This window comes from Coniophora puteana (assembly GCF_000271625.1).
Source record: "Coniophora puteana RWD-64-598 SS2 unplaced genomic scaffold CONPUscaffold_9, whole genome shotgun sequence".
NCBI lineage: Eukaryota > Fungi > Basidiomycota > Agaricomycetes > Boletales > Coniophoraceae > Coniophora > Coniophora puteana.
The window spans coordinates 1087106-1112821 of record NW_006913061.1 but is presented as its reverse complement, the minus strand read 5'-3'; the positions used below and the strand labels follow the sequence as shown (position 1 = coordinate 1112821).

The 25716-nt window shown below is 51.4% G+C and overlaps 9 protein-coding genes across 9 annotated transcripts; 3 read left to right on the top strand and 6 right to left on the bottom strand.

The window, feature by feature from the left end:
- Positions 1 to 3196: 3196 nt before the first annotated feature.
- On the bottom strand, positions 3197 to 9083 carry CONPUDRAFT_59237 (uncharacterized protein; the record flags this gene model as incomplete). Its single annotated transcript, XM_007772246.1, has 16 exons — positions 3197 to 3393; positions 3451 to 3600; positions 3653 to 3866; positions 3919 to 4017; positions 4059 to 4133; positions 4186 to 4330; positions 4386 to 4871; positions 4924 to 5164; positions 5215 to 5532; positions 5581 to 5647; positions 5698 to 6266; positions 6300 to 6455; positions 6509 to 7091; positions 7173 to 7603; positions 7659 to 8310; positions 8364 to 9083. 16 exons carry the CDS (start codon positions 9081 to 9083, stop codon positions 3197 to 3199), a joined length of 5103 nt encoding a protein of 1700 aa, XP_007770436.1.
- Positions 9084 to 10132: 1049 nt separating this feature from the next.
- Positions 10133 to 12119, bottom strand: CONPUDRAFT_107226 (PLP-dependent transferase). Its single transcript, XM_007772637.1, has 8 exons — positions 11779 to 12119; positions 11608 to 11712; positions 11512 to 11552; positions 11186 to 11462; positions 10999 to 11133; positions 10862 to 10946; positions 10720 to 10813; positions 10133 to 10666 (listed from the first exon to the last, which is right to left on the bottom strand). Exons 1-8 carry the CDS (start codon positions 11984 to 11986, stop codon positions 10220 to 10222), a joined length of 1392 nt encoding a protein of 463 aa, XP_007770827.1. The 5' UTR covers positions 11987 to 12119; the 3' UTR covers positions 10133 to 10219.
- Positions 12120 to 12414: 295 nt separating this feature from the next.
- On the top strand, positions 12415 to 13399 carry CONPUDRAFT_107222 (uncharacterized protein; the record flags this gene model as incomplete). The annotated part of the gene is made up of 3 exons (XM_007772636.1): positions 12415 to 12745; positions 12799 to 13011; positions 13074 to 13399. The coding sequence occupies 3 exons, from the start codon at positions 12415 to 12417 to the stop codon at positions 13205 to 13207; spliced, it is 678 nt and encodes a 225-aa protein (XP_007770826.1). The 3' UTR covers positions 13208 to 13399.
- Positions 13400 to 13572: 173 nt separating this feature from the next.
- CONPUDRAFT_145272 (uncharacterized protein) lies at positions 13573 to 16108 on the bottom strand (the record flags this gene model as incomplete). Its single annotated transcript, XM_007772635.1, has 5 exons — positions 13573 to 14064; positions 14143 to 14601; positions 14685 to 14997; positions 15068 to 15798; positions 15848 to 16108. The coding sequence occupies 5 exons, from the start codon at positions 16106 to 16108 to the stop codon at positions 13909 to 13911; spliced, it is 1920 nt and encodes a 639-aa protein (XP_007770825.1). The 3' UTR covers positions 13573 to 13908.
- Positions 16109 to 16326: 218 nt separating this feature from the next.
- Positions 16327 to 17428, bottom strand: CONPUDRAFT_126961 (phosphatases II). The gene is made up of 3 exons (XM_007772634.1): positions 16997 to 17428; positions 16615 to 16929; positions 16327 to 16565 (listed from the first exon to the last, which is right to left on the bottom strand). The coding sequence occupies exons 1-3, from the start codon at positions 17345 to 17347 to the stop codon at positions 16479 to 16481; spliced, it is 753 nt and encodes a 250-aa protein (XP_007770824.1). The 5' UTR covers positions 17348 to 17428; the 3' UTR covers positions 16327 to 16478.
- An 807-nt stretch (positions 17429 to 18235) lies between these two features.
- CONPUDRAFT_74620 (glycoside hydrolase family 45 protein) lies at positions 18236 to 19011 on the top strand (the record flags this gene model as incomplete). Its single annotated transcript, XM_007772338.1, has 4 exons — positions 18236 to 18639; positions 18695 to 18744; positions 18797 to 18937; positions 18998 to 19011. The coding sequence occupies 4 exons, from the start codon at positions 18236 to 18238 to the stop codon at positions 19009 to 19011; spliced, it is 609 nt and encodes a 202-aa protein (XP_007770528.1).
- Positions 19012 to 19091: 80 nt separating this feature from the next.
- On the bottom strand, positions 19092 to 20814 carry CONPUDRAFT_91414 (zf-DHHC-domain-containing protein; the record flags this gene model as incomplete). Its single annotated transcript, XM_007772633.1, has 6 exons — positions 19092 to 19161; positions 19211 to 19452; positions 19510 to 19869; positions 19918 to 20202; positions 20713 to 20733; positions 20812 to 20814. The coding sequence occupies 6 exons, from the start codon at positions 20812 to 20814 to the stop codon at positions 19092 to 19094; spliced, it is 981 nt and encodes a 326-aa protein (XP_007770823.1).
- A 35-nt stretch (positions 20815 to 20849) lies between these two features.
- Positions 20850 to 22267, top strand: CONPUDRAFT_59133 (uncharacterized protein; the record flags this gene model as incomplete). Its single annotated transcript, XM_007772232.1, has 5 exons — positions 20850 to 20988; positions 21051 to 21267; positions 21339 to 21573; positions 21630 to 21782; positions 21833 to 22267. Coding segments are annotated over 5 exons (1179 nt in total), but the record flags the coding sequence as incomplete, so codon positions are not given.
- A 429-nt stretch (positions 22268 to 22696) lies between these two features.
- On the bottom strand, positions 22697 to 25712 carry CONPUDRAFT_126951 (alpha beta-hydrolase). The gene is made up of 16 exons (XM_007772632.1): positions 25548 to 25712; positions 25297 to 25489; positions 25202 to 25238; positions 25057 to 25151; positions 24960 to 24997; positions 24880 to 24911; positions 24737 to 24829; positions 24569 to 24682; positions 24102 to 24501; positions 24016 to 24047; positions 23895 to 23958; positions 23765 to 23842; positions 23682 to 23709; positions 23518 to 23627; positions 23290 to 23462; positions 22697 to 23224 (listed from the first exon to the last, which is right to left on the bottom strand). Exons 1-16 carry the CDS (start codon positions 25681 to 25683, stop codon positions 22883 to 22885), a joined length of 1965 nt encoding a protein of 654 aa, XP_007770822.1. The 5' UTR covers positions 25684 to 25712; the 3' UTR covers positions 22697 to 22882.
- Positions 25713 to 25716: the final 4 nt, after the last annotated feature.

The following is a 25716-nucleotide window of genomic DNA, read 5'->3' as shown; positions in this document are numbered from 1 at the left end:
GGGTGGATAGACCACCAGACGAGTCACAAGTCCCAGGCCAAGGCTCGGGAAAGCAGAAGCTATTTATTAGAGAATCAGAAGCTAAATACGAGTACAGGAGCTACAGAAGTACTCCTAATGTATTTACTAGTATAAAGGAAGCGAGAAATCATACCTGAGCGCTATCAGCGTATCGCACACCCTTTCTAAGCGTGAATCCCAAGAGGTTATGAGCCCCGCGCTCCCGCTCGCATATATTTACACCACGCTTCTTCATCGCCTCGCTTGCCACATCCTATTCCTCACGCACCGTGGACAGGCCATGCCGGAGAACGGCAACAGAAGCACATCACGTGCTTGCGCGTTCGGACTCAGACAGTCCATACGGAACTGGTGAAAGCCAGATTCGTGCGATTATATTCGCAATTCCCCTGAGACGGTCCATGTTACCGAATGGGTAGATGACATAATAAACATTTATGTGAATAAACAAAAACAGAAGTACTCGGGTGAGATTGCCCGAGTAGAATCTGCATAAGGCCGAGAAGCCCAGCAGAAGACCAAACAAAAACTAGATACTCTCTATTTACGGAGCAGGTATTTGGACACGACAATGTCCTGCTTATGAGAAAAAACAAACATGACACATGTTCCCAAACCTCAGAATTTTGATTTGTTCACACGTTTGTAACATACTCAAATGGACTATGAAGTTCTTAAAAAAACTACGAAAGACAGACATAAAATAAAAGATACACCTGAAAGGTTGTAGAATAAGTTCGACAAGCTGTGTTCATCATGAGAGAGAACCCGACTCATGTTCTTTGCCGAAAAAGGCAAGAGTTAGAACTGAGATTGAAACAGTCAAGATGAGACTGACTCTCTATACCATATATGGTAACAAAGTTTAAACTCAGACATGAGTAGTCGCACTCGAAAGTGCTCAAATAAATGAGAAAATATCTATAGAAATATAGAGTGTCTCGATGACATATAATCCAAAGACAAGATAGAAGTTCGAATAATTGGACTGAGACAGTCAGACTGAAGTTGCGCGCCAAACATGGCAAGAGCTTTAAAACTCAGACAGAAAAATCATCATATAAAAGAGCCTATCGAAGACAGGTCCCTGAAATTATTCCCCCGAGCATACTGACTGAAGTCAGGGGGAGTTAAAAATATGAGAGATGGAAATGAAAATATACAAAGTTCGGGAGACAAAAGCATCCCAGCGAACACAATGCACTTTCCCAGCCGGGTTTCCGGCATGAGGGGGAGTAGTTAGATACCACGCCGAAACCGGCATATAAAAAGCTGCTTAAATGGGCATAAAGAATTCTAGAGTAAAATACGAAAGCTAGAATTAGATCCAGCGTCAAAATAGGCGAAAAACGTGATCAGACTAAAGACACAATCAGAACAAAATCCGAGTAGAAAACTCAGTAACAAAAAACCAAATAAGAATCTGCGAGTCAAAGAAACAAGGCTATTAAAAAGCGCTACTGCGTGGCCTAACTATACACTAGACCAAAGGCATAAACAAGTCAAACCCTAAATGAATAAATAATCATAAAAGCTGGGATGCATACCAGCCTAAAACAAGACTTAGCCTAATAAATAAAAAGTTCTCTTGCATGCTGAGAATTTTAAGAATAGAAAACTCGTCAGATTGAAGAGCACAGTTGAAAAAATCTTCGAAGTAGACAAATGGGTCTGATGTATCCTCTGGAACCAGCACCCGATAAAATATGAAATAGCAAACTGTGGGCGTGAACATGCTTAAATAATCAATGCTGGCACGCGAAACTAAAGAATAAAATATAATAAAGACAACAAAAGCAACTGGCCATTGCTTAGTCAATTCAGACCTACAAATGGAGTAAACGCTCGGCGAAAAATGCCGTGTAAACACCGCGTTTATTATACAAAAAGAATAGACATAAAATATGGATATAAAGAAAGCATAAAACACTTTCAGACCATATATCATTCACGAAGAGAATGAATGAAGAACCCAGAGATGACACAACATTATCAGAACAAGACAATGACAGTGACTATACTCACCAAACCTCTCCCAAAACCAGGACACGAAAAATGTTTCCCAGACTCGGCATGGACCAAGGTTTGAGGGGGAGTGTTGAATTCGTGAGCCTGTCATCGTGTTCACGTAATCGGCCGATGCCGAGATAAGATAACAAGACACAAGATGGGTGGATAGACCACCAGACGAGTCACAAGTCCCAGGCCAAGGCTCAGGAAAGCAGAAGCTATTTATTAGAGAATCAGAAGCTAAATACGAGTACAGGAGCTACAGAAGTACTCCTAATGTATTTACTAGTATAAAGGAAGCGAGAAATCATACCTGAGCGCTATCAGCGTATCGCACACCCTTTCTAAGCGTGAATCCCAAGACATAATTCTGACAGAAGGAACCGGAGTGAGCGACCCATGGTCGTCACCAACCCAGTCCGGAGTCGGGGGCGCTGAGGATGCACGACTCGGAGTGTGTCCTCAAGGGTTTCTAGTCCAGAGAGCTGACGGGTGATCAAGCCGTCGAGCACAGCAGACAGGGATTTTAAAATACTTAGCTTGTTAAGTTTTGGAGGTTCAAAATATGTGGCAGTACACCGAAGTTCCAGACTTAGTGAAGTGACACACTGAGGTTCTCAAGTCCTCAATAGAACCGGCCAATTGAAGTTGATTCAAGAGGGAGAACACTAAGGTTCCCGATGGTACATGCATGCATTATATATGAGTAGACGATCACCTCCCGGAGAACCCTGGGAGGAGAGAGTAGGTAAAGTGCCCATGCGGATTGCAATAAGTCCATCAACAGAGGTCAACCCAATCGGGAACCGACCAGGAACTAGCCGGGACCTCTCACCGCAACAGTTAGGCAGACATTGAGTACTTAAGAAGCTGACTAGCAAAATGTATGTCACCACTCAGTGATTAAACTTGCAACATATGAGAGAAATGAGTGAACACCATATCATCGACACTCGCAGAGGATTCACAACATCAAAATTAGGTTGATTTGAGGTTGGACACTTGAAAGAGTTGGATGTGCAGTGGATTCATGGTTGAACGTACAAATTCAATGCACATTTCGACTACATTTCAATGGCTGAAAATATACTCGAAAGTCTGGTGTGATGTATGTGAAAGAACGTGAAGTAATTAATACATATGCAGTGTGATGTGATGACAATAATTATGAAAGATGGAAACTACCGACACCCTCCTTCATAGCTACACGCAGTTTTTCCTTCATGACCTTTTTCGAGCTATACTCCGGCAACTTCAAGTAGTTGACACAAGTCATGACACTGGGAAGGTAGTCATCTGCTGTCAGTGGGGCCTCGTGCGGCTTTCTCACAACCGTGAATGGCGGGTTGAGCCCTCGGAAGCCTAAAGCAAACGTGTAGCTGTTAACGAATGGAGATGACAAACAGATTAAGTACATACCTCCAATGGGCAGCTTGGGGCTACCTGTGATGAATTGCAAGAAATCGCGACGTGATGTGACATCATATTCTGACATAATGTCCATGAGATCGTGTATTGCGCGGCTATCCATGTGGAAGCCATGGTCGGCTTTGATAGACTCTGTGAGTGCTGCAAGACGCAATAAGTTGGTGGAAGCTCATTCCGGTAACATTAGACTTACTCTCCAAACTCCAATCTTCGTCGGTGTTCCCGAAGAGCATGACCAACTCGTCTGGAGAGAACGAATGCAGATCGGAGATCGAGAAAACCTTGGAGAATCCCTCCCTGAATGCTTTTGCTTGGGCCCGGGCACCCGATCCGATGATGGCATTAAGAACTTCTTGAATGTACTGCTCCGCATTGTCAGAGGTGACAGGGATATCACGCCCACCAGGCTAAGGTCAAAGTGAGCAGAACTCCTGATGTATTCGTAGTGAAGAAACGTACCCGCAGTTCGATGTCATAGCCGGGAATAGTGAAATCAAGGGCGAGGTCATCTATGTTGACGATGTCCATGAGCGCGACCTTGTTGCGAATCTGCTCAAGCTTCAGCGATTGAGTCATTGACACAAGGAAAATATAAGAACCTTCTCGGCCTGACCCTTGCAGGAAGCGTAACCTTGCAACTTTGCTAGAGAGTTGGCCAAGTCTTTGTCGACAAGCTGTAGCCGGCATTAGAAAGGAGGCGAATGAAGAACGAGTAATCGCACTTACCCTTAATGTATCGATGGTGACCGGAACATCTTCCCCAAGCACTTGCTTGATGAAGACCTTGTTGAGAGACATGTCGATAATTCGCGAGTCAAGCATGGCCTTGGCAACGAACTGGCCAACAACGCGGAGGATATGAGTGCGCTTCCTGCATCATTTATGAGCACCCGCTGCAAAATCACTAATGACGATGATATACGCACTGGCTTCCATCGTTTGAGACATCGTCAGGGCTAATCGGCGCAGGATATAGCCCAGTAGGGTGATGAACGTAAGTCCCTGAGCGAGTCGCGTCTGCGTCTCGCCAAATCTTCAAGTCCCGTCTGGCGAACTCCTTTGAGACCAACGAATAGAACTCCAGCGTAGGACCCAAGCCCGTCCCGACTTCATCGAAGTACTCGACCTCAAGGATGGACGATGACGATCCATAAAGCTCAAAGACCTTGACTGCCGATTCCAGAATATGCTTGCGCGATATTCTCACTTTTTGACGCTGTAGACGACCCAAAAATCCAATCCCATCGTCTCGCCGTGAGTTGTCTTGTCCGCGCACTTGCTGACTTTGCCATTTAAGAATGAGCCGCGCATACCCGAACGACGTCGACTGTAGATAGTTGTAGCGAGTCGCGAATGGGAAGAGGAAGGGGAAGTTCTGAGGAAGATCGAGGGCCCAGTCTGGCAGACAAGAGCTTGAGGACAACGTCAGCCTCGCGATTAGGTCGTAGAATACGTTACACGTACCTCGCAACAATCATGGGCTCTTCCAGTTGACGGGTCAGCTTAGCCGAAAGCTTCTTGTTGATGAAGGCATTTTCATCAAGAGCCCGTTGATCGAGTGGCTTCGTGGGCTTGTCCATCTCCGAAGCATTGAGCTTATGCAGAACGCGAAGTAATCGAAGGATCTTGGCGTGGGGAGCATCCTCGGGGAGTGAGGACAGCGTAGGGCTTGGAGAACGGACTTTGTGGCCGACTTGATCGCGAACTATTGAAACGTCAGCCTTCGGAGATGAACACGTTACGCCAGGAACTAACCTTCTGGAGCAGGGGGAGGACCTGGTACTTTCTTGAACTTGACAGTGTGCAAACCTTGCCAAAGTGCACTGGAGGAGACGTTACCCGACTTTGAGCGCAGTTCGTGCTGGTGAATGGCGCCATAGATGGTCAAATCCAAGGGAAGGACTTGATCGTCCATTGTAAACTCCAGATGCCAATCCGATGGCTTCGACTTCAATGCTGCCGCGTATGACGACATCGCAGCACCCGCGGACCGGGAGGATGAGAAAGGTGCTATTGAGCTTGGTGTAGCTACTCTTGTCCCGTCGGGAGTTTGAGCCACGACTTTGGTACCATCTGACGCCTATCAGAACATGCTGTAGCAATCAGAAAAGGACGTCTCACCATCGGCAACGGCAACGGAGACAGTTTTCTCAGTAGGCCTGTCCAAGTCTTCATCATCTTCGAAGACCTGAGAGAAAAATCTGAGTTTACAGCAGAACGATTAGTCGGGAAGCTTACCTCAGCATGGACTTCATCATCTGTAAGATCGGCACCGAAGTCGCTTTCAGGGATGAATGGCGGCGAGTGACGCTCCTCGGGGGAAACAGCTACCGCAGGAGCAGAAGTTGACGAAGCTGGTGCTGTCTCCTCCGCAGTGTTCTCTGCTGCTGCCGGAGCGCTGGCTGCTTGCACCGATGAACCAGATGTGGGGGCGGCCTCGCTCTTCGCGCTTAAGCGTTGCGAACGTCTCCGTCCAACGGACTTCTCGCCGGGCGCTGGCGTCGGAGATATAGGCCGTGACGGCGCCTTCGGTGGTGGACCAGGGTCCCGTGAAGATGAACCCAAACCCGAAGCCGCCAAGGCTGCGAGCATCCCCGATAGCCTGTTGTTGGACATGAGCCCAGCGACTCGAGGACGTAGGTAGTCGTTTAACGCTTGGAAAGTTGCGATGGCATGTATCGAAACCACCATATTCTGCAACGTCCGCGGTATGTCGGATTCTTCGTCGGCCGTCAGCCGGAGTCGTATCTGACGAGCAAGCAGAGAAGGGGAGCTACGCTTTGAATCTACAAAGGCATCATGAGTGACTGTCGTAAATAGTCGTCACGCGAATAAATTACCTTGTGCGACAGTGGCAACCTCAAACGCCTCCATCCTTGTCAAACTTTCCTGCAGCTTCTTGACCAGCGTCGAGAACGGAGACTGCGAGACAGGCACTCCCCGGGGACGATATGTGAAGCACTCGAGGAGCAACTCTTGTCGGCGCTTCAAAGGAACTATAGCGCCGCCGTCAGCAAAAAGTAGACACGACGAGCAACATAGCACTCACTTGTTCTAGACGGATCGGTCGCAAACTGTAAGAGCCCATCCACTGCGCCACTCTGGAGCAACTCAAAGCTAGACACCGATGACCTCGAACCAAGCAAAGTAGCGAGCTCTCTGACCACCGTCTGCGCGCTAGCCTCTGAGGCATTCGGTGCGACAATGCGTTGCATTAGGTCTTTCAGATCTTCAAACGTAGTATCCCCATCAATTTCCTCCTGACCAAATGAGAATTTGAACCGGATGACGCGCGCTCTCATCGTGATTGCATCTTCAGGATCTATAGACATTGACGACAGCTTCTTGAAGCCCGGAATTGCCGAGCCGGAGGCGTTGTATGCCGCAATCAAATCTGCAGCAGCATCGGGGATATTGTCTTTGTCTTTATCCTTGTCTTTTGACTTCGCGACCAGCGAGCGCGCAGCAAACACGTCGACCTCATGGAACACGCCCTCTCGACGCAGAGCAGGGCGATACTCCGAAGGCATTTTCACCAACAGCAGTTCAACAAGCTGCAACGCCCCAATGACCAACGATGGGTGGTCCTTTGACGACAAGATAGCAGACGCAAAGCTGGCGACGTTGCCAAACTTCTCATCGCAAGTCACAAAATTAAAATTGAAGCAATTCAGCAAGCCCGTTATCGTTGCCGAAGGCAGCGTAACTCGTACCTTGAATACGTCCTTGAGCGACTCGCCTTCAAGGAAACTGACGGCTTTGAGCAAGCCAGTGAGTGTTTTGACTCGGACAGGTGTGATAACACTAGCAGAATAAACGTCTATCAGAATGGGCACTACAAGGTGCATGAAACGTCCAACGACTTCGGGCTGGGACTGTAACATCTCCGCCCGGTCGTTGGAGGCCTCAATGGTCTGAGGGGTAGGCGCGGGGTTTTCTTCAACCTCTTGGACTTGCTGATCAGCTCCGCCCTCCTGATCGCCTTCGAAAGGTGCGGGGGTGGGAGGGACTGAAGGTATGTCCGCCGAGGGAGTTCCGGAAGTAATCGAAAGCCCTTTCGCAGCTGCACGTTCTGCTCGAGCCTTTGCTCGCACCATCTTCGCGAAGGCACGATCGGTGTAACCCTTATGGTCAAATACGCCGTCTAGAAAAGTACATGAACATCTTCTCCAAGTTTGGTAAGAGGTGATGAGATTCACCTTTGGGCAGCGGTGGCATCAACTCTGAAATGAGACTTAAGGCTTCTTCGACTTGATCTTTGGGACGATGAGCCAGATTCTCCATCACAGTCATGTGGGTAATATCCCCTCCGAGCCCTTGACCGTCTTCGGCAGGGGTTGGCGAGACCGACGACGGAAGGACACCGGTCAGAATCTGATAGAGCGTATCGACGATATCCGCCTTCAGCAACGCAACCGTAATCTTCGGGCTTGAGCGAGCAGCGGTAGCTAGCGCACGCAGGAGTAACGTATATGTGTTTGCAGCGATGAGGGGCGACCCTCCAGGGGGCATAAGCAACTGGTTGATAGCCCCTACCGCCTCAGTGTCAAGAAGGTTCTCGAGGTTCTCGGTAGAGGAACGATGATAGGAGTCAATCACACGGATGACACAGAGGCACGCAAACTCGACGAGACGTTGATCCGAGTAACTCAAACAGTTGCGGATAATGGGCCAGACACCCTGAATCATGGTGAAGTGCTCGGTAGAAATGTTCTTGCAGCAGTTCGCAGCAGCCTGCAAGGCGGTCCGCTGCACAGCAACAGAGAAAAAATCAAGGTAGCTGAGCAAGGCGGAGAGACCGCCCTCGCGAACAATCGAGCTTGGGAACTCTTCTGAGATCTTCTCCAAGGTCTAGAACAGAAATCAGAATGCTGTGAGGTGATGCGGTACGTTGATGTACTCACACTCAGGGTCTGCTCTGCGAGGTCAATGTACGAAATTTCGATGAGTTTGCTGCAGAGAACCGGGATAGCACCGTGATAGACGACAGTGTGCGCAACGCCGGGTAAGGCCTCCATGAGATTCGCCAGGCAGCGACACGCGAGAACTTGTGCCTCGAGATTTTCGTCACCCTGGTAGGCCATGCCCCCATTGCTAAGTGCTAGCGCCGCTGCGAGATCCGCATCATGCTCGCCATCGCCTTCTTCTTCGTCATCATCTTGTGATTTGCCTCCCAGGATCCTAACCAGCTCCTTGACGAATTGCTCGACTTGGAACGACCCAGCGAGAGTATCCTCGGTGCTGATACTCAGCAACTCGCTGAGCTCTTGCAGAGTGACCATTCGGGTCGTCGGGTCGGCGCTCGCCTTGATGTTGTTGAGCATCGTCTTGAGGCGTCCGGACAGCGACATCATGTGCGAAGCCAGCTGTCGGTAGTCCCCGAAGATGGCCATCGCCGTCGCTTCATCGAGGCCGCCGAAACCGCGAGAGAGACCCGGAGAGATCGGCGACTCGCCTTCGTCGCCCATATCGTCGCCTCCCCTTTCGGTTCCCTCCCCTTCTCCCGCGTGGTCATCATCATGTTCTCCGTTCCCCTCGCTGTCGGTCCCGTCATCGTCCTCCGCGCGACTAGCGACATGTTCGTCAAGGTCAGAGTCTTCCCCCTTGAATGCTTCGACGTCCATCGTGTCGTGGTCATCGTCCCCCATGCGCGATGAGCTCGCGGTGGCGGCGAATTTACTCTTAGAGGGGCTCTTGCCCTTGGATGGGGTGGCTCTAGTAATAAAGAGTCAACAAAGCAACGCATACATGAAGCCAACACTGACCTGGTCTTCTTGGGCATGCTGGATGAGATTGATTCTGGCTCAGGTCTAGATCGGAGTGAGTACGATATAGCTCTGGGTCGCTTGTGAGATAAGGTGTTGGCGGCGTCGTCCTCTTCGTCGTTGTCGTCAGGCGCAGCACGTTTCTTTCCTTTGCGATCCTTGGTGGGCTCGTTGATGGTGAGAGGAGCAGAGATGGATGTTGATGCGGATGCGGATGGGATGGGCAGAGTTCTGCGAGCACTGCAGTGCGGAAGGAAAGCGTGTATTAGGTCAGCGGCGTCTATGTCGTCGCCGGTGCATGAGTCATCGAGGCGAAGAGCGACGTACCGCTTTGTGGTCCTGGAGGAGTCTTCTAAAGTGTCGTTGTCCTTGCCTTTGGCGGGAGTCGATGTGGCGTCGCGTGCACGCTTGTTCTTGGATGAGTGAGCGAGGGATCTGGTCTGACGCGGAGCGTTGATGGACTGGGTGGGCTGGTCTGGCTGGTCTGAGTCTCTCGCCTGCTGGCGTTCCTTTTCCTTCTGCTTCGCTTCCTTGACGCGTGCGCTTTGACGGAGGGTGCGAGAGTTTGTTGTGGGTGATGAGGATGAGGTGGAGGGCTGGGTGCTGGAGTGGGTTTGGTCTGGCTGGGTGCTGTTGGCTGGTGACTGTGTTGTGTTCGATGGTTGTAAGTCCATTAGATGGTGCAGCTCCCAGCCATCGAATATGTTGAGATGGTCGTCGTCTAAGAGGAAGATATGTTTTGGTGACGGATGCTTGACTTTCGTCCTCGCCGTCCGCAAACAACGCTCGACCAGAATCCCAATTCGACGCTTTAGGATATCTCGTCCCGTGCGAACCTGACCTCATCGGCCACTCGGTCACTTGCCGCTCTAGACTTCTACAGCCTTCTAAGAACAAACAACTTAGTGTCAGTACGTGCGCGACAATTGACATCCTACAATAGTACAACAATACTACTTTGCTAAAAGTACAACAACCATCACACTTTTCATTTGTTACGAGATGAACGACTCCCTCAGGACGTCCTCGACACTCTTCACAAACAGTTCCACAATCCGCTTTACTTCGTCCGATGTCACGTTGTATGCTGGAGACAATATGCAGTGATCTCCCTTCGTGCCCTCCAGGTTGGCACCACCCGCGAAGGCCATGATGATCAAGCCGTTCTCAAGGCTTTTCGCTTGCACGTCCATGGCGAACTGTTTGCCCTTGAGGTCAACCCGCTCGCCACCAGGACCCTCAAAGTCAAACTCAATCCCCCAGAACCCACCGCCACCACGTACGTCGAACGTGTATGGAGCAGCAAGTGCATTCGGTGATTGAAGATGCTCGTGCAGGAGCTCTCCCATGAGTTTGCCCTGCTTAGTGATGTTGTCGAGCAAGTTTTCCTCGGTGATCGCCTTCTGCACCGCCAAACTGGCGGCACATGCTAGAGGGTTTGCCTATAACAAGCATCCTTAAAATGACATCCAATGAGCAAGGTCCAGCCAATTACCTGGTAGGTGTGACCATGCTTCGACAAGCCAGAAGCACCACGAATGCCAGTGGCAATTTTCTTTGACATCAAAACGGCCCCTATCGACGCGTACCTACACTAACGTCAGTTGAACATCGACAGAAAGGTGCAAATTACGGACCCTCCGCCGAGACCCTTTGCCACGGCTTGAATATCCGGCTCGGCACCGTCACCGAAGCTTTGCCATGCGTGCAAAGTACCCATGCCTGAAACTCTCCAATGAATCGCATGTTCCAGCAGATTAAAGCGTTCACTTACGCCCCATACCGGACATAACTTCATCCAGAATGAAAAGTGCACCATACTTATTGCAGACCGCCTTCATGGCCTTGAAATAGCCCTTCGGAGCAGGGACAACGCCGGTGGTAGCACCAACGACAGTTTCCGCAACGACTGCTTGCGCGTTAATTAACCGTATTATCGATCCGGAAACTTGTGTACCCACATCCAATGACGGTATCCGGCCCGAGCTCAATAAACTTGTCCTCGAGCTCCTGCCTCAAGCGTTCAACATACTGTTCCTCAGTCTCGCCTTGCCTCTGAAAACGTGCAGCATACGCAGGCGAGACATGGTGAAAGTGTTCGTTGTCCACGATACCAGCATAAGGAAGGCGGCGCGATGGATGATAGGCAAGCGCAACGGTAGACAGCGTATTTCCGTGGAATGACAGATGCCTCGCAATGTAGTTCGTACGCTGCGGCTGACCAGTCTCAAAGAAGAACTGGAACACTTGTTCATATTGAGCTTCGTCCTCCGGCAAAACCGCTCACCTGTCGGCCAAGTTTGATCACACCTTCCATAGCCTCCGATCCTATATTTCGCGTCAATAACGACGCATATACTCACTATCTGGATAAGATCCAAACCTCCAGATGCAAACGAGACCAGCTCGAAAACCCCATTGCTACTCGCTATGAGGTTCTGGGCAAGTTCCTCGGCCGGCTGATTGGACAGCTGCATATTGTAGATATCTGCGCCCAGCAAGATTCGTTCAGCATCATATACCAGACATTCGGCTACAGATGGTGTATGCATACAAGGCAGCGTATCGACCTGGTCCTTGACTGCTTGGACGACCTTCGGGTGACTCGTTCCAAGACATGCAACAGCTGCACCACCAACGCCATCGATAACGCGGCGGCCGTCATCCAGAGTGACATAGATGCCCTCGCCGCTGACGGCGACAGGGGGTATCCAGGGAGTACGATGAAGGATAGATGTTAGTCTGCTGGCCGGCACAGGCATTTTGAGTGGAGCAAATCGATGTTAGCGAGCAGGAGGAAAGGTGGTCCGAACGATGGGCACCTCAGGTGGAAGATAGAATGAGGAGCACGAGACCTAGGGCAAATGGCTTCTTAGACAGCGTGTCTGGAGCAAGGACAGCCGCGAAGGTCCGCGATAAGGTCATTTCCGTAGCTGATCATGCGATGGTGAAAATCGCTTCAACTATAGAAACGTCAGCTTGCATATGGGCCCATAGAGCTCCATTTCAACCCATCATACAATGCTGATGATTCATGAATGATGAGTAGATATGGGGGCACGCATGCACGCATGCATTTCCTTGGTAGAGTCGATTTTTGAGAAAAGCACACTAAACTCAGAACAAGTGACGCGAACGCGTCGCGGCGTCTGCCCCTGACGTCCGAGTCATGACCTCTTCCGGCCCATCCATGAACGAAACCCTCCTTGAACCTCTCAATGAACTGACCAAGCTCTCGCAGACCCTCTTTCACTCCCTCTCGCCTTCCCAGACCAAACCACCTCCGCCACCACCACTCGACGCTTTCATACGCGTCGACGCCGCACTTGCCGACGCGCTTCAACTCACGGCAGTTCACCAGCGCAAGCAAGGGCGCATCGAGTCCCTCAAGAGCGAGATCTTCGAACTCGAGGCGCGATGGCGTGATATATGCGCGCAGCTCGAGGAGGGAAAGCGTACCCTTGAGCGCATAATCGACGAGGGTGACGAGCGTATCAAGGGTATCGAGGAGGCTCGGGAAGGTCCGTCTCACTCCCCAAACTGTCTCAAAGTACTGACAACTCGCCTTGGGCAGCTGCCATACCATACCCCGAATTACTGGCATATGCACAGAGCCTGAGCGCATTTACCTCTGCGCCCCCTAACATGCCAGATCTCTCCTTGCCGGGCCAACCTCCGCCGCCGCTGTTCTTCCCTCCCTTCCCAAACGAAGAGAAGATGCGCCGTGGCCGCCTCAACGCAGAGGCACCACTCGGCCTGCTCGGAGAAACCCACTCTGTCGGAAAACGTACGTTCATCTATATGCGGATACTTAACACGGAGAAGTGACTGCCGTTAAACAATGTCCAGCGCCTGCACCATCTCCCAAGTCAACCGAGCCGTTCCGCGATGCAGCTCCGCACGCCAACCCATACCGCCATGACCACCACCGGCCCCAGCAACAAGTCTTCGACTTCGATCTCGACTTGAATCCGGATCTCTAAATTGCAACCTGGCAAAACTCACTTGGCTATCTATACAGTAAATCAAGATACCGTGCTTGCAGGCTGCAAAATTGGACTCTCCTTTTCAGAGATCTCCAATGCAACTGCGTCAGCCACCTCAACAGGTATATCCGCGCCAGGGAGGCTGTCTCAGACCTGATATTGTGGTAGAACGGTGGATGTTGAGGACCAGTGGTCTGTATATTTTGAGTCTCGAGCGACTGTGTACGCATAGACGTATTCCTGCATGTTACTAACATAGCGAACAATCGGTACTTTCAAAGTCTGACTTCACGCGCAATGTCTGCAACCTGAACTCAAACCTCTAAATCACCGACACTGGATGAGGCCAATAATGAAGGCGGCTGAGTTACATAAAATGACATAGATCATGGCATAGATCATGGTACATGATGTGACACAAGAAAACACGGGTACTCGAGAGGTGCAAGAACCAGGCTGAGTCGGACCGACTGCCACGGAGGGCCAATGGCCTCAATCGACGACACCTGGGATGCATTCGCGCCGGTTTCCATGTCTGGCACTTCTTCCTCCTTCCTTCTACCCTGGACGTTTCCGTCTTGTCGACATCTGACGGGGGAACGTGGAGGCTAGGTAGCGACATCTCGCAAGCATCGTCAGCGCTCTGCGAGGTGCTTGTCAGGTTTATCCCGCATTCGCAGCAAAAAGAGGTTGCGGTTTTAATCTTTGTCTCTTGGGTGTTGTTTCGAGCCCCTCTCAGCCCAGACGTCTATCTCCCACCAGACCGTTTTACCTACACCACCAGCAATGGGAATACCATCTTCGTCGACAGATCGGAACCAGTATATCTTCACCAGCGCGTTGCGGATATTCTCCTACCAAGGCACGTTATCGAGTCGCGACACCATCAGTCCTACATGGGTGAGCTGAACTGACGGAAACACAGAACTCACCCTCCACGTTTTGTCGTCTGGATGTTCCCTGTACCATTCGAATCGGTCCATTAAAGCCTGCCGGATATCCCGTAGCTGAAGCCGCTTCTGCGGGCTACCCCATATCGCAAGGCAGATGAGTATCCTGTATGGAAAGCGTGGCAGCTGCCCCGCAGGTGGGTCGGGGAGGGCCCAAAGGTCGAGCTTTATATATTGAGGAATCTTGAACTCTTTGCGGAGTACGGCCTCCACCTCCTCACCGCTCGGTCGCGGCGGCAGAAAAATCGGGATGTTGGGATCACGGTGTGCCTTGCGTCGAACTGGCTTCTTGATCTTCAAACCCTGTGACCTCTTGACACCCTTGTTGGCCCTGCCGTCTATCTGCCACCAGGCTTTGCCACCTTTACCATAAACCGGAGTGCCGTCTTCTTTGGCAGGCTGAAATAGATACGTCCTCGTCAACGCGTTGCGGATGTTCTCCTACCAAGGCATCAAAGAGTCGCGACAGCATCAGCTCAAGACTACACCGCCAAGCCGAGCTACCCCGAAACCAAAAGACTTACTCTCCAGGTTTTGTCATTGGGATGCTCTTTGTACCAACTGAACCGGTCGATCAGGGCCTGGTATATTTCCTGCAGCTGGAGTCGTTTGTGCGGGCTCCCCCATATCGCAAGGCAACCCAGTGTCCTGGAGGGATAACGCGGCGGCTCTCCTACAGGAGGGTCGGGAAGCGCCCACAGGTCAAGTTTGGTAGGCTCTTGAATACGGAGCTTCTCGCGAAGGATGGACTCCACCTCCTCATCGCTGAGGGGTGGTAGTAATTGTGAGCTAGATGCGTCTGAGCCACCCTCAGAAACTTCGGGTACCAGCGGCGTTCTTCAAGTTCGACCGACCTCAGCCTGTTTAGTCCTCGGCTTTTCAGTACCTGACGAAATTGACAACTTACGGTTCTAAATCTACAGAAGGTTGTGATGTAGGGTTAGTTTGGAGCTGCGAAGCACCCGCGTCTGGAGAGTGGCATGCTTCTGGCGGCTGTCCTTCATCTGCTGCCGACGCGTCATGGCCAGATGGAGCGTTTAACTGATCAATGGAGAAATAATCACCGGGATCCTGTACGTTAGATATGTCGAACGCTTCTATGGGAAATGCGTCTGCGGTGAATGCATCTGTGCTGAACGCGTCTGTGCTGAACACATCTGCGGTGAACACATCTGTGGCGAAAAATTCTGCGGTAAACGCATCTGTGCTGAACGCGTCTGCGGGGAACGCATCTATATCGAACGCATCTCCGGAGAACGCGCCCGCGGTGAACGTATCCGTGGCAAACCCGTCCGTGTTGAACCCGTCTGTGCCGAACGCGTCGCTGTTGAGTGTGTTTGTGCTGAACGCGTCGCCGAAAGACTGAAAGTTGCCTAGACTCGTCGCATCAGATGATCCTTGTATAGCAAAGTCAATAGAGGCAACCAGATCTCCATAAGAGGCGAACTGTGGCGTGGTAGATGGTTGCGAAAGAAATGAACTCAGGTCAGTCAACGAAGGCTGTTCAAGCGAAGCAGATACTGTAGAATCGGAAGCGAGAGACCGGAGTATTTGGTCGAACGTAGTGTCGTCCCAGGTATTAGGTTCCACCGAGTCACTAGGAACCGGAAGCGATATGCTCTCAAATTGCGCATCAAGCTACAAAACCAAGTTGAATGAGTGTCGCCAGTGCACGTATGCCACTTACCGGTACGTTCTCGAACAGAGTTGCTAATGTGGCCTCGAGATCCTGTGGCGGAGCACTCGGGGGTTCCATCTCGAAAGTCGGAAACACACCATCAGGGAACCAGGCATCAGGCAAGTGAAGTTGATTGGAAAGGCCATCCAGAGCGTTCTGTAGATCAAATGGCTGGGCCGACAAAGTGTCATCATGGATAGAATCAACAGTTTCAAAGGCAGATAAGAGTTCATCAAGAGAAATGTCTGAGAAATGAGGGTGAGAATCCATGACGGACGTCCGGAGGGGAGAGGCGAAGTAGGACGGTTAAAAGAGGAGCCCAAGCATAGGCGAGGCGAGCAGGAGCCGCCTTCTTTTTATACTTACAAGCTTGGACCCACAGGAACAAATAGCGCGAGACACAGGGTCGATTCGGACGTCCCGTGGTATGGCGCTGGTGATTAACCTTAAATCCACGTTGTGGCAAGCGGCGAGGACTCGACTAAGTGTTTTCAATATGAAGTGTTATAAAGCGGGGAGTGTATGTACATGATTATAAGCTTACAGACCAACATTGCGCATGAATAAAGGAGCCCTTGACAACAAAGTGATCAAACAGAAGGTATCAAGAGGATGTATCAAGAAGTCCATCGTGATCCTTCTAGGGCATAGCAAATGTGTTACTGGTAGATGACGATGAACCAGGTATAAAGCCAAAGGATCGCCGAGAACGAGTTTGTTCCTCACCCTAGTTGGTGTTATCAGAAAGATTTGCGAGACAGCGAAGTCGAAGCTACCTTCTCAGCTCCCTCTTTTCTTTCCGCAATGACAAGCGAGTCTCGTTTTCTTGTTGTCGGTTTTGTCAGGCTGAGTTTCGAGATGACCACATTCCATTTGGATGACTGAGCCTTCTCGAGTTTCATTCTCTCCCGCTGTTCGTCGAACCTTTGGCTGTACGTCACAAGCTGTTTCTTAAACCCAGCGTTCGGTGAGACGATCCCGCGTTTCGATCTCACGTATGCAACGGCCTCCGAAGGCACCATTGTCGTCGTCGCAAGCAGGTATGCACACACAACAGTCGCGCTGCGGCTAATGCCCTGGAAACAGTGGACCTAGACTCAACCAAAGCAGACACGTAGAATACCAATGTAGACACCTGCGAAGAAGATATATGCTCACTAGGACTTTATTCTGCTCATTCTCCGCTAACGCATCCTTGATGAACACCGTGGTCGTATCAAGATACTGCAGGATGTCCGCCTCGGGTGTGTCCTGTATCGCGATGTGTAATTTCTTGATATCTTCGTGGTCTTTCAATTCAGGGATGCACTCTAGAAGCGAGATTATATGCGTTATCCCGAGCTTGCGCAACTGCTGAGCATCGCGAGCCGTCCAGTAGTCCGAGAGATAGAGCCGATTTTGGATCCGGGTGGCTGCGCGACCGTAAGAGGGGTCGCCTACGATGGCTCTACCCCCAGTTTGCTTCGTGAGGAGTGCAGCTTGCCAACTCGCTGCTGGGAAGGATGTCATTTCGAAACAAGAGAATAGGCCGGGTGTGTGGGGAGAGGTAACGACACTTTGATCAAACACACCTCCGCCACAAGCCGTCCCTGTCTACTTCCTCTTGGCGCCTGGCAACTTGACGACAGCGGACAAGGCAATGTCCACTTCTCGGTTCGGCCCGCGCACCAGTTGCGGGGATGCTATCTTCCTTTTGTCGTGGCTCTTTCCTCGGCAGGAGTGGCTACAGGCTCCATGCAATTACGATCAAGAGACAATTCATGACATATTTACGCATCGCCATCGTGGTTCTCTGGGATCGCGTGCTTCACGTCCTCGGCCGCGTGGCTCGTCATGATGCAAAGTGCTTATCATTCAACACCCAATAATACACCAACGTTGCAACGTTGTCTAGGTTACTTTGGTTGCATGCATGGTCTCGGGACTCACAAGGCGGGTTGGTTATTGAATACTTCGGCTAATGCGGCTAATAACATCTCCAAATAGCTTCAACTTCACCTCAGTTGCAGGCACAAACGACGTTGAAGCAAAGATCCTAGGATATTCCGTACAATGGGACTTCTCTCAGTCAACATACTTGAGGGCAGATAAGAGACAATCAGGCTCTTCATGGCGGGGTCCCACCTGGCTAGGAATGAACGCAGCTGAGGTCGACAACCTCTTCAGCACGTTCACGACAAAGCCGGAACACCGGCACCAACATATGGCGACGAGGAGAAAGTGGTCCACACACCGTGCTTCCCTCCTACCGCTCATATTACCGGTGCCTAGCTCGTGGGACACGCTAGGGCACGAGCAACCCGAAGTAAATCCAGCCGATATTTTTCTGCAGGCTCTGTGCGCGAATAAAAGGCAGCATGTCGAGGCAGCGAAGAGTCCACAAACCACTCGCCCTCCATGTCTCTTAAGCACCTCGCAGTCTCCACTTTCCTCTTCGCTCTCGCCGGCGCGAGCGCCATCGACAAACGCGCTGATGGAGGGTATATCCAGAACGCCTCGGGTTCTGCTTCCTTCACTCAGTACTCTGGCTGTGGCTCGCCAGCGTGCGGTATCCCCGCCTCCGGGTTCACCGCCGCTATGTCGCAGCTCGCCTTTGGCTCTGCCTCCGGCTTGGGTGCCGGCGACGCGTGTGGTCGCTGCTTCGCGGTGACCGGCAGCGCGGACCCCTACTCGCCCGGCTTCACTGGTCCGTTCAGCACGGTCGTCGTCAAGATCACGGACTTGTGCCCCGCACAAGGTAATGAGGAGTGGTGCGGGCAATCACAAAGCAGTCCGACGAACCAGCACGGCGCGTCCGTTCAGTAAGTGCCAACATTTCTTTTTGCAGAATTGATGAGCCTGACGTGGATCCTAAAGCTTTGACCTTTGCGAGGATTCCGGCGCCGCTGGCGCCTTCTTCCCGTCTGGTAAGCTTCGTCGTCGGCACAATTACAATCCATATCGTCTAACTTCATCTAGGCCATGGCGCTCTCACTGGATCCTACCAAGAAGTTCCATGCAGCCAGTGGTCTGGTAGCGACGGTAACCCTCTCTGGACCGGTGCGTGCCTCTCCGGAGAGAACGCATCCATCTGGCCTTCGACGGGCTGTGGCAACAAGGGTCAGTATTTATTTTCTACCTTGACGTACAATGCGAATCTCACACTTTACATTTTTTCAGGAACTGCCCCTTGATTTCCCCGTCAATACAATGAAGGTGACGGAACATTTGATAAGCTGGTTGAAGGGATTATTGCTTGGTCGTAAAATAAATATTATTTATCTTTGTTTCGTGCTTGGTGTATAATATTCGGGTTAACCGTGGGCCATAAATATTCACTACTGCTATCTGGTCAGCAAGGAGTTCTTACAAAAGTAAAGGCACGCTGCGTACCTATCATAAGCTGAGCACGTAAACAGGGGCTTGCCCCACAATTTCGTCCAATCGAGGATATACAGATTTTCCTGGGGTGGTACTGTGATTACTTTACGCATGTCGGCTATTGAGCCAGTTTCCGAGTCTGCAGCGTTGACCGCAGGTATGACAACAAATTTATTGCGATATGCGCGCGCTTTGAGTGTCTCAAGCGTCGTCCGGCCTCGAAGCAAGTTACGCAACGTTGACACTCCCAAGCCCTACATATATTCATTTGGATGATCAGATATACTTAGTCTTGTGGTGACCTCACTCACCATAGCAAAGATGCTCATGATCAATGCTACCAGAGCCACGATGGATACTCTCATATGCGGCTGTTCCAACATTTGTCCATATCCGCTAGAAGGGACACGAGAGTCCTTGAGAACCCGGTATCCCAAAAGAGTCCCAATAACAGGTCGTCCCAGTGGACCACAAAACACAATCCACGAAGCGTACCAACTCCACCATACGTCGTTGATCCAAGGATCGGCCATTGAAACACCATACGCCAGTCTCGCCTGCGAGTAAAGGATGCTGGCAGCGGGAGAGATTCCGAGTAGAAAAACCAGTGGCACAAAAAAGAGGAGGTATAAAAACTCCTTCATGCTGCCCAGCGAGACGCAATTGCCTAGCTAAGGATTTTGTCAGGTTAAATGCTTATCGACAAAACGATAGCGGACCCAAGGGCAATGGTGATCAAAGTCCAACCGGCAAACATTGCAAGTTGAACAGTGATGTGTCCTTGGAGGCTTCCAAGCCCCATTACATTGGCCTTTATTGCAGAAGCTGAGCAGCTCATTTGGATCAGCGGATTCATATGGCTTGTCCAGAAGGTTGATATCTGGCGGAGGATAATGCCGTACGAAACGCGTCCCTTTACGCATCGAAAGCCATATGTAGAGTACCACCAGGAACCCGATTAATCCAGTCATGAGAACGGCGTATAGGGCTGGCAGCGTAGATATCTGTCAGATCGACGACAAGTTTTACACGTCGCTGAATCAAGATACCTCCCAACAGAGTTTGTTTTTTGATTTGTATTAGCCATCCAACTGCAAAAAGTGGGCAATCAGACTTGGACACCCCATGACATATAGTGCACGCCTACCGCCCACAGCAAACACGCATATAGCCCATGTTACACTGAGCAAAAACCATCTTCAGCCAGACTGATGTCCATTAAAGTTTATTTCTTCTTACATCAAGTAGCCCAAGACAACAATTTGAAGGGCGAACTCGAGTGCGCGAAAGCCGACGCGAGCTGACTGTTTGAGCGAAAGCAGCATGTGAACGCGTCCCGCCAAATCGGGGGCGCGTCTACACCTCACGCTCCTCCTTGACCTACATCTATTGGACCAGTATTGGACCATAAACTCTGCTAATTGAGCAAGTGTGACTCTCTCCTCAGGACGCTCGCTGCTCCTCCTATACATCAGCAGAAATGTCGCTCAAGAAAAGGTGACACGTTTACTAACTTCACAAGTCATACAATACCACTGACACTTGCCTGTCTTTGTCCAGTAAACTCGACCTGCTCGTCCGGGTCCGTTACTCAAATCCCCTCCCGCCACCACCATGTCCTCCAAAACTTCTCGACATCCCCACTACTCCCTTACGCTACGCCAAACCCGAATTCCTCAACTCCATAGCCAATGACACGCCTCTACCCATGATTGTGGATGCTGAGATGGGCATGCCACTAGACCTCAGTCAATGGGAATGTCTTTGGGACGAGGACGGGGACGACTCTCGTGCGACTTTTTTGATCTTCTGTTTCTTCTCTGACTTACTCATGACATTCCGCATTGTGCAGTCCTCAACCCTGATACGAATAACCTTCCCCTGCTTGATCCCGCCGACCAAGCTTTATTGGGTGACCCCGTGTCAATGCCGACGCCCTACACCAATGGCAGCCCCTCAGCCGTAGTCTCTGGTGTAACTACACCCACGCCCGCAAACGTCACTTGGCTGCGCAAGACCGAATACCTTAGTCGCGAAAGCTCTCAGCGTGGATCCACGTCCCAAGAACCGTACGTGCACCTCCTTTCCCTCCCTCGCACCTTGAACCAACGTTTAAGCTACGTGGAATTTCTGAATGCAGAAAAATGCTGCAACAGCACATTGATGTCTCGCGAGCCGCCCAGCTGCGCGACATCGAAGCATCCTTCTCTACATGCAACGACCCATCCTCCTTCGACCTCGCTACGCTCCAGCATCCCAATAAACCCGGGGTTACCGCAGTCGAGTCTTATGAGATTTTCCCGGATGCCGACATCTGGGCGAACGCGTATGACCTCTTCCGGTTCAACGAGCGGCCTGGAGAGCGGCCATTGGACGTACGTCGCAGTGATAGCGTTCGCAAACTCTGTTATGCTCAACATAACTTATTCAGGCGGAGGATCCACGGCTGGACTGTGCTATTCTGCGTCCAATGGAGTCCGACGGCGACCATTTCCTTGCATACTACCTGACAAAGGACGACGAGTCCGCAATTACCTTCAAAGAGTCCCGCTCAATCTCACAACACGCTGATGCCGACCAACCTGTACGTTTTGACTCAGCCTCTGTAACTAATTAACCCACAATCTGCTGCAGTCCGCCTCCTTCCATTATGTGCGCGACTACGAAACCGTCAAAGTCGAACAAGAAGTCCCCAACGAATTCCTCCTCGTCCTCGACGACGGCGACACCACACCCTACCCCACGTCATCATCACCATCAGTACCGCGCGCCAAGGCCGCATACTACAAGAACATCGAGCGCAAGATGACGCTCAAGAAGCGGCGCGTCGCCGGGAACGAGTCCTATGGCGACAAGTGGCAGGTCGTGCACGTCTCGCACACGCCCTTTGCGCAGGAGGAGCTCGACGAGCGCGCAGAGGTCCTCGCGGAGGTGGTCGACCCGATGTTCCTCCTCAACCGGACCGAGGCGGACGCGGAGGGCGAGGTCGACGAGAGCGCCGTCGCGCAGGCTGACAAGACGGACGACGTAATGGATACGGCGGACACGGATCCGCTGGATATCTTCTAGGTTATATACCTCTTTGTTTGCTATGACATAGGTTGCGCTCTGCCGTAATATAGTTATTCTGTACTGGACTATGCCAACTGCAGCGACCACCACGATGGCCCTGTCCCCATACTTCAAATCAATAACCCCGAAGCCGACGTCAACAACATCGGCAATGACGCCCAGAAAATGCCCGCTTTGAACATCATGCACACTGGTGCGAGTCCGTCCTTGACGATCTCGAAACTGATATCTGAAAATGAGAATATCGCCGACGACATCGACACTTTCATCCTGAACATAAAATGGTCCTGACATTTCTGTCAATCTGTAGCTCAGCCTGTGTGACGCAGTGGATGCAACGAGTCCTAGTCAACACCGCAGCGAATGCGGAATCGCTTTCCACTTCCAAGATTGAACAATTCTTTTGGTATATCTGTCATATGCATGATACAATGATTCCGTACGTACAGCATTGGTCTCTGGATATTCAAACATGCAAGGGGACGTATAAAAACAATAATGATAAGTCAAAAAAAATTTCATGAAACCCAGAACCGTTAACTCAGTTAACCCATGACAGTCCTCCTCGACCTCGTCCTCGTAAATTCATCCCTCACCGACATGCTTCATACCTCACACCACAAGCATCTCCACAACGCCCGCCAGCGCACCAAACACACCCCCACCCACTACCGCCCTGCGCCCAGCACTCGACGAGGCGTCCGTGTCCGGCGTCGGCAACGGCGGCGCAGCCGTCGCAGTCGCGACGTACGCGTTCCAAGCGGCAACAGTCGCGCTCCCGTACGCATAGCTGCTCTCCGTCGTCGCGGAGCCATAGTAAATGTCCGCCTGGCCCGTCATAATCTCGCCCAGCGTCGTGTCCTGCCCGCCAACGACCGACACGGTGCCCGAGCTGTTAGTCACGAGGCCCGTCTGGTTGTTGCCGAACACGAACTCGCGGGCGAACACGAGGGCCTGCAAGTACACCCCGTGAAATTAATGGTGACATTCATTCGCAGAATGGAAGAAGGGAGACGTACAGAAGTCGGGTTCGTGTTCCCGACAAGATGGCCAGCATGCTCGACGAGGACGTACGTCCAGTTGCGCTCCTGATGCACAATTCCGGCAAACTCGCCGTCGTCGTTGTACCAAGGCGTCTGGGGCTCAACGGAGAAGCCCTGGACACCACCGAAGGTCGTGTTTTGGATGGTGACTAAGGCATTTTATTAGTTCCGTCGTTGTGATAAACGGCGAATAATTTCTCTCACCTTGAGACCCATAATGCGGGATGAGCGAGTCGTCGTTTCCGGAGAAAATAATAATAGACACGCCCTCCTTGGTTGCGTTCGTCGCGAGATCCGTCAGGAAGACCATTGGGCTAACCATGTCATGATCAGCTGATTGTACTTGAAAACATTTTCATCGGACTTACGGGTCGCTGTTGTCACTAGATCCGTACTCTGAAAGAATCGTCAGCACGAGTCATCAGCAAACAAAACCAATAATAGCTCCCACCATTGCCGAAGGGGTAATAGATGCTCTCTTCCCAGTCCTTGCTGGTGGGAGCGTGGATGGCAGCACGAGTTTGGTTGTCTTTGGACAAAGGCAGGTTAGTAATTTCTCTTAGAACCAAAATAGCTCTCACTGTTCAGGAAGACAGTCGCGTCCTGGGGAGCCTCGGGACTGAGAGCGTCAGGGATGTTGTAGTACTGCATACACCGTATTAACGTCATACTTCTCCCAGAGAAAAAAGTGCACAAACTCACGTCAAAAGTACCGCCGTTAGCCTGGCTCAAAGCTAACAAAACGCATCAGCAAAATTGAATAAGACCCCACAAAAGAAAACACTCACTCCACGGATACGAGAAGTTGACCGCATAGTCCAACATCTCGTCATACAAATCACACCCGTACCACGAGTCGATCGTCCCGTTCGCCCTCCCAGACAAATCCCTCTTCCACGCATCCCTTTTCCTGATCCTCTCCCGTGCACTCGGCAGCTCCCTGTTCGCGAACCTGCGCTCGAGCTCCTCGCTGAACTCCGCCTTGTCCAGCATACGGTTCCTGTAGCTCGACATGAAATCGCCCGAGTTGGGGTCCGCCCCCTGCTGGAACTGCAGCGTCGGGAAGTGCCCGTCCTGCGGGTACGTCAGGTTGAGGTCGAACCCGCACAGGTGCGTCTGCTCGCGGAAGTAGTCGAGCACGGCGGTGTCGTAGCCGATGATCTGCGGGTAGGTTTCGAGGACCGAAACCTGTTCACAACATTCGTGATTAGCGCGATTTCGTAGCCACATGTTTTGCGTCCAGAGAAGGACGTACGACAGGAGCAATTTCAAACACTTCGCCAGCCGCGATCGAGCCGTCGCCAATGGCAATCTTGGCGAGCTTCACGGGCGGGTTCTCCAAGCCAAAGTAGGCTTTCGTAATGTAAGGCTGTGTACGCCGATCAGCGGCCACCGAATAATATCAGAACAATGGAGCACATACGATATAAACACCAGCATAACTTTCGCCGGTGAGGTGCAGCGGACGCGTCGCGAGACTGGGGAAGACCTTGACCAGGTTCTCGAGGAAACCGAACTGCATAACCATGAGCATGTGCACACACGCAACAAAATCCAAACGCGTACAAAGTCGGAGGCCATCTGATCCTCATCATAAACTAAGAATAATCAGCATCAGGATCTACAAATCATGTTTCCGGGCTCACCATAGCCATCGGAGTCCGCAGTTCCGAAGCCAACACCGCTGAATGTGGAGCTCGTTCAATACAGATTCCACGTCGGCGACGACAAAAGTAGACTCACACAGGCTGGTCGATATACACGTAATCGGCGATCGTAGTCCATGCGTAATTATTTTGGAAAGCCGAATAGTCGTTTGCGATCTGAATAGGACCGTTCTGCAAAGAAACATCAGTAATGGCCAATAACGACTGTCGACGTGTCCTACCTCGAAGAGAAGACCGACCAAACTGGAGGACCCAGGTCTGACAAACATGAAACGCGTCAATACGATCTCACACCACATACAACGAACATGCTCACCCTCCATTCAGCCAGATACCCCATGGCTCGTCACTCGCTCCCGCGTCGGCAGTGAGCGAGCCATTCGAATGCTCGAATGCCCAGAAGAAGAGGGTATCGTTAGGATGACCTTGTCTTTGAACTGGAATATTGCCCGCGAAGTTATTCGCAAGTGGCCAGGTCACGTTGGGCAAGCTCTCGGTGACAGCGAAGTCTGATGAGAGAACAACTCAGTTAGCACACGATCGCGTATACGAGGGGGATATGCATACAGTCCTGCCACTCCGGACTGTAGTCGCCCGAGGGCATGTTGGGATACACCTGGGGCCAAGTGCTCGGGGGCGTCTGGGCCGCGACGGACGCAGCCCATGCACAGGCGAGAACAGCAACACCGAGCTGGGTCGCCATTGGAGCAAGAGAAGAGAAGAGGGAAAGCGAGCG

Excerpts from the sequence above, each read along its gene's own strand:
- CONPUDRAFT_107226 (XM_007772637.1), bottom strand. The coding sequence starts at position 11,986 with ATGCCTGTGCCGGCCAGCAGACTAACATCTATCCTTCATCGTACTCCC. Across the intron at positions 11,463-11,511 it reads TGATCAAACTTGGCCGACAG|TTCTTCTTTGAGACTGGTCA; the intron begins GTGAGCGGTTTT and ends CAAGTGTTCCAG. Across the intron at positions 10,947-10,998 it reads AGTTATGTCCGGTATGGGGC|GCATGGGTACTTTGCACGCA; the intron begins GTAAGTGAACGC and ends GGAGAGTTTCAG.
- CONPUDRAFT_126961 (XM_007772634.1), bottom strand. The coding sequence starts at position 17,347 with ATGACATCCTTCCCAGCAGCGAGTTGGCAAGCTGCACTCCTCACGAAG. Across the intron at positions 16,930-16,996 it reads ATGAGCAGAATAAAGTCCTA|GTCCACTGTTTCCAGGGCAT; the intron begins GTGAGCATATAT and ends GGTTGAGTCTAG. Across the intron at positions 16,566-16,614 it reads GAAAAGAGGGAGCTGAGAAG|GGTGAGGAACAAACTCGTTC; the intron begins GTAGCTTCGACT and ends AACACCAACTAG.
- CONPUDRAFT_126951 (XM_007772632.1), bottom strand. The coding sequence starts at position 25,683 with ATGGCGACCCAGCTCGGTGTTGCTGTTCTCGCCTGTGCATGGGCTGCG. Across the intron at positions 24,912-24,959 it reads TGCGGACTCCGATGGCTATG|TTTATGATGAGGATCAGATG; the intron begins GTGAGCCCGGAA and ends GATTATTCTTAG. Across the intron at positions 23,463-23,517 it reads CCCGCATTATGGGTCTCAAG|TCACCATCCAAAACACGACC; the intron begins GTGAGAGAAATT and ends AAAATGCCTTAG.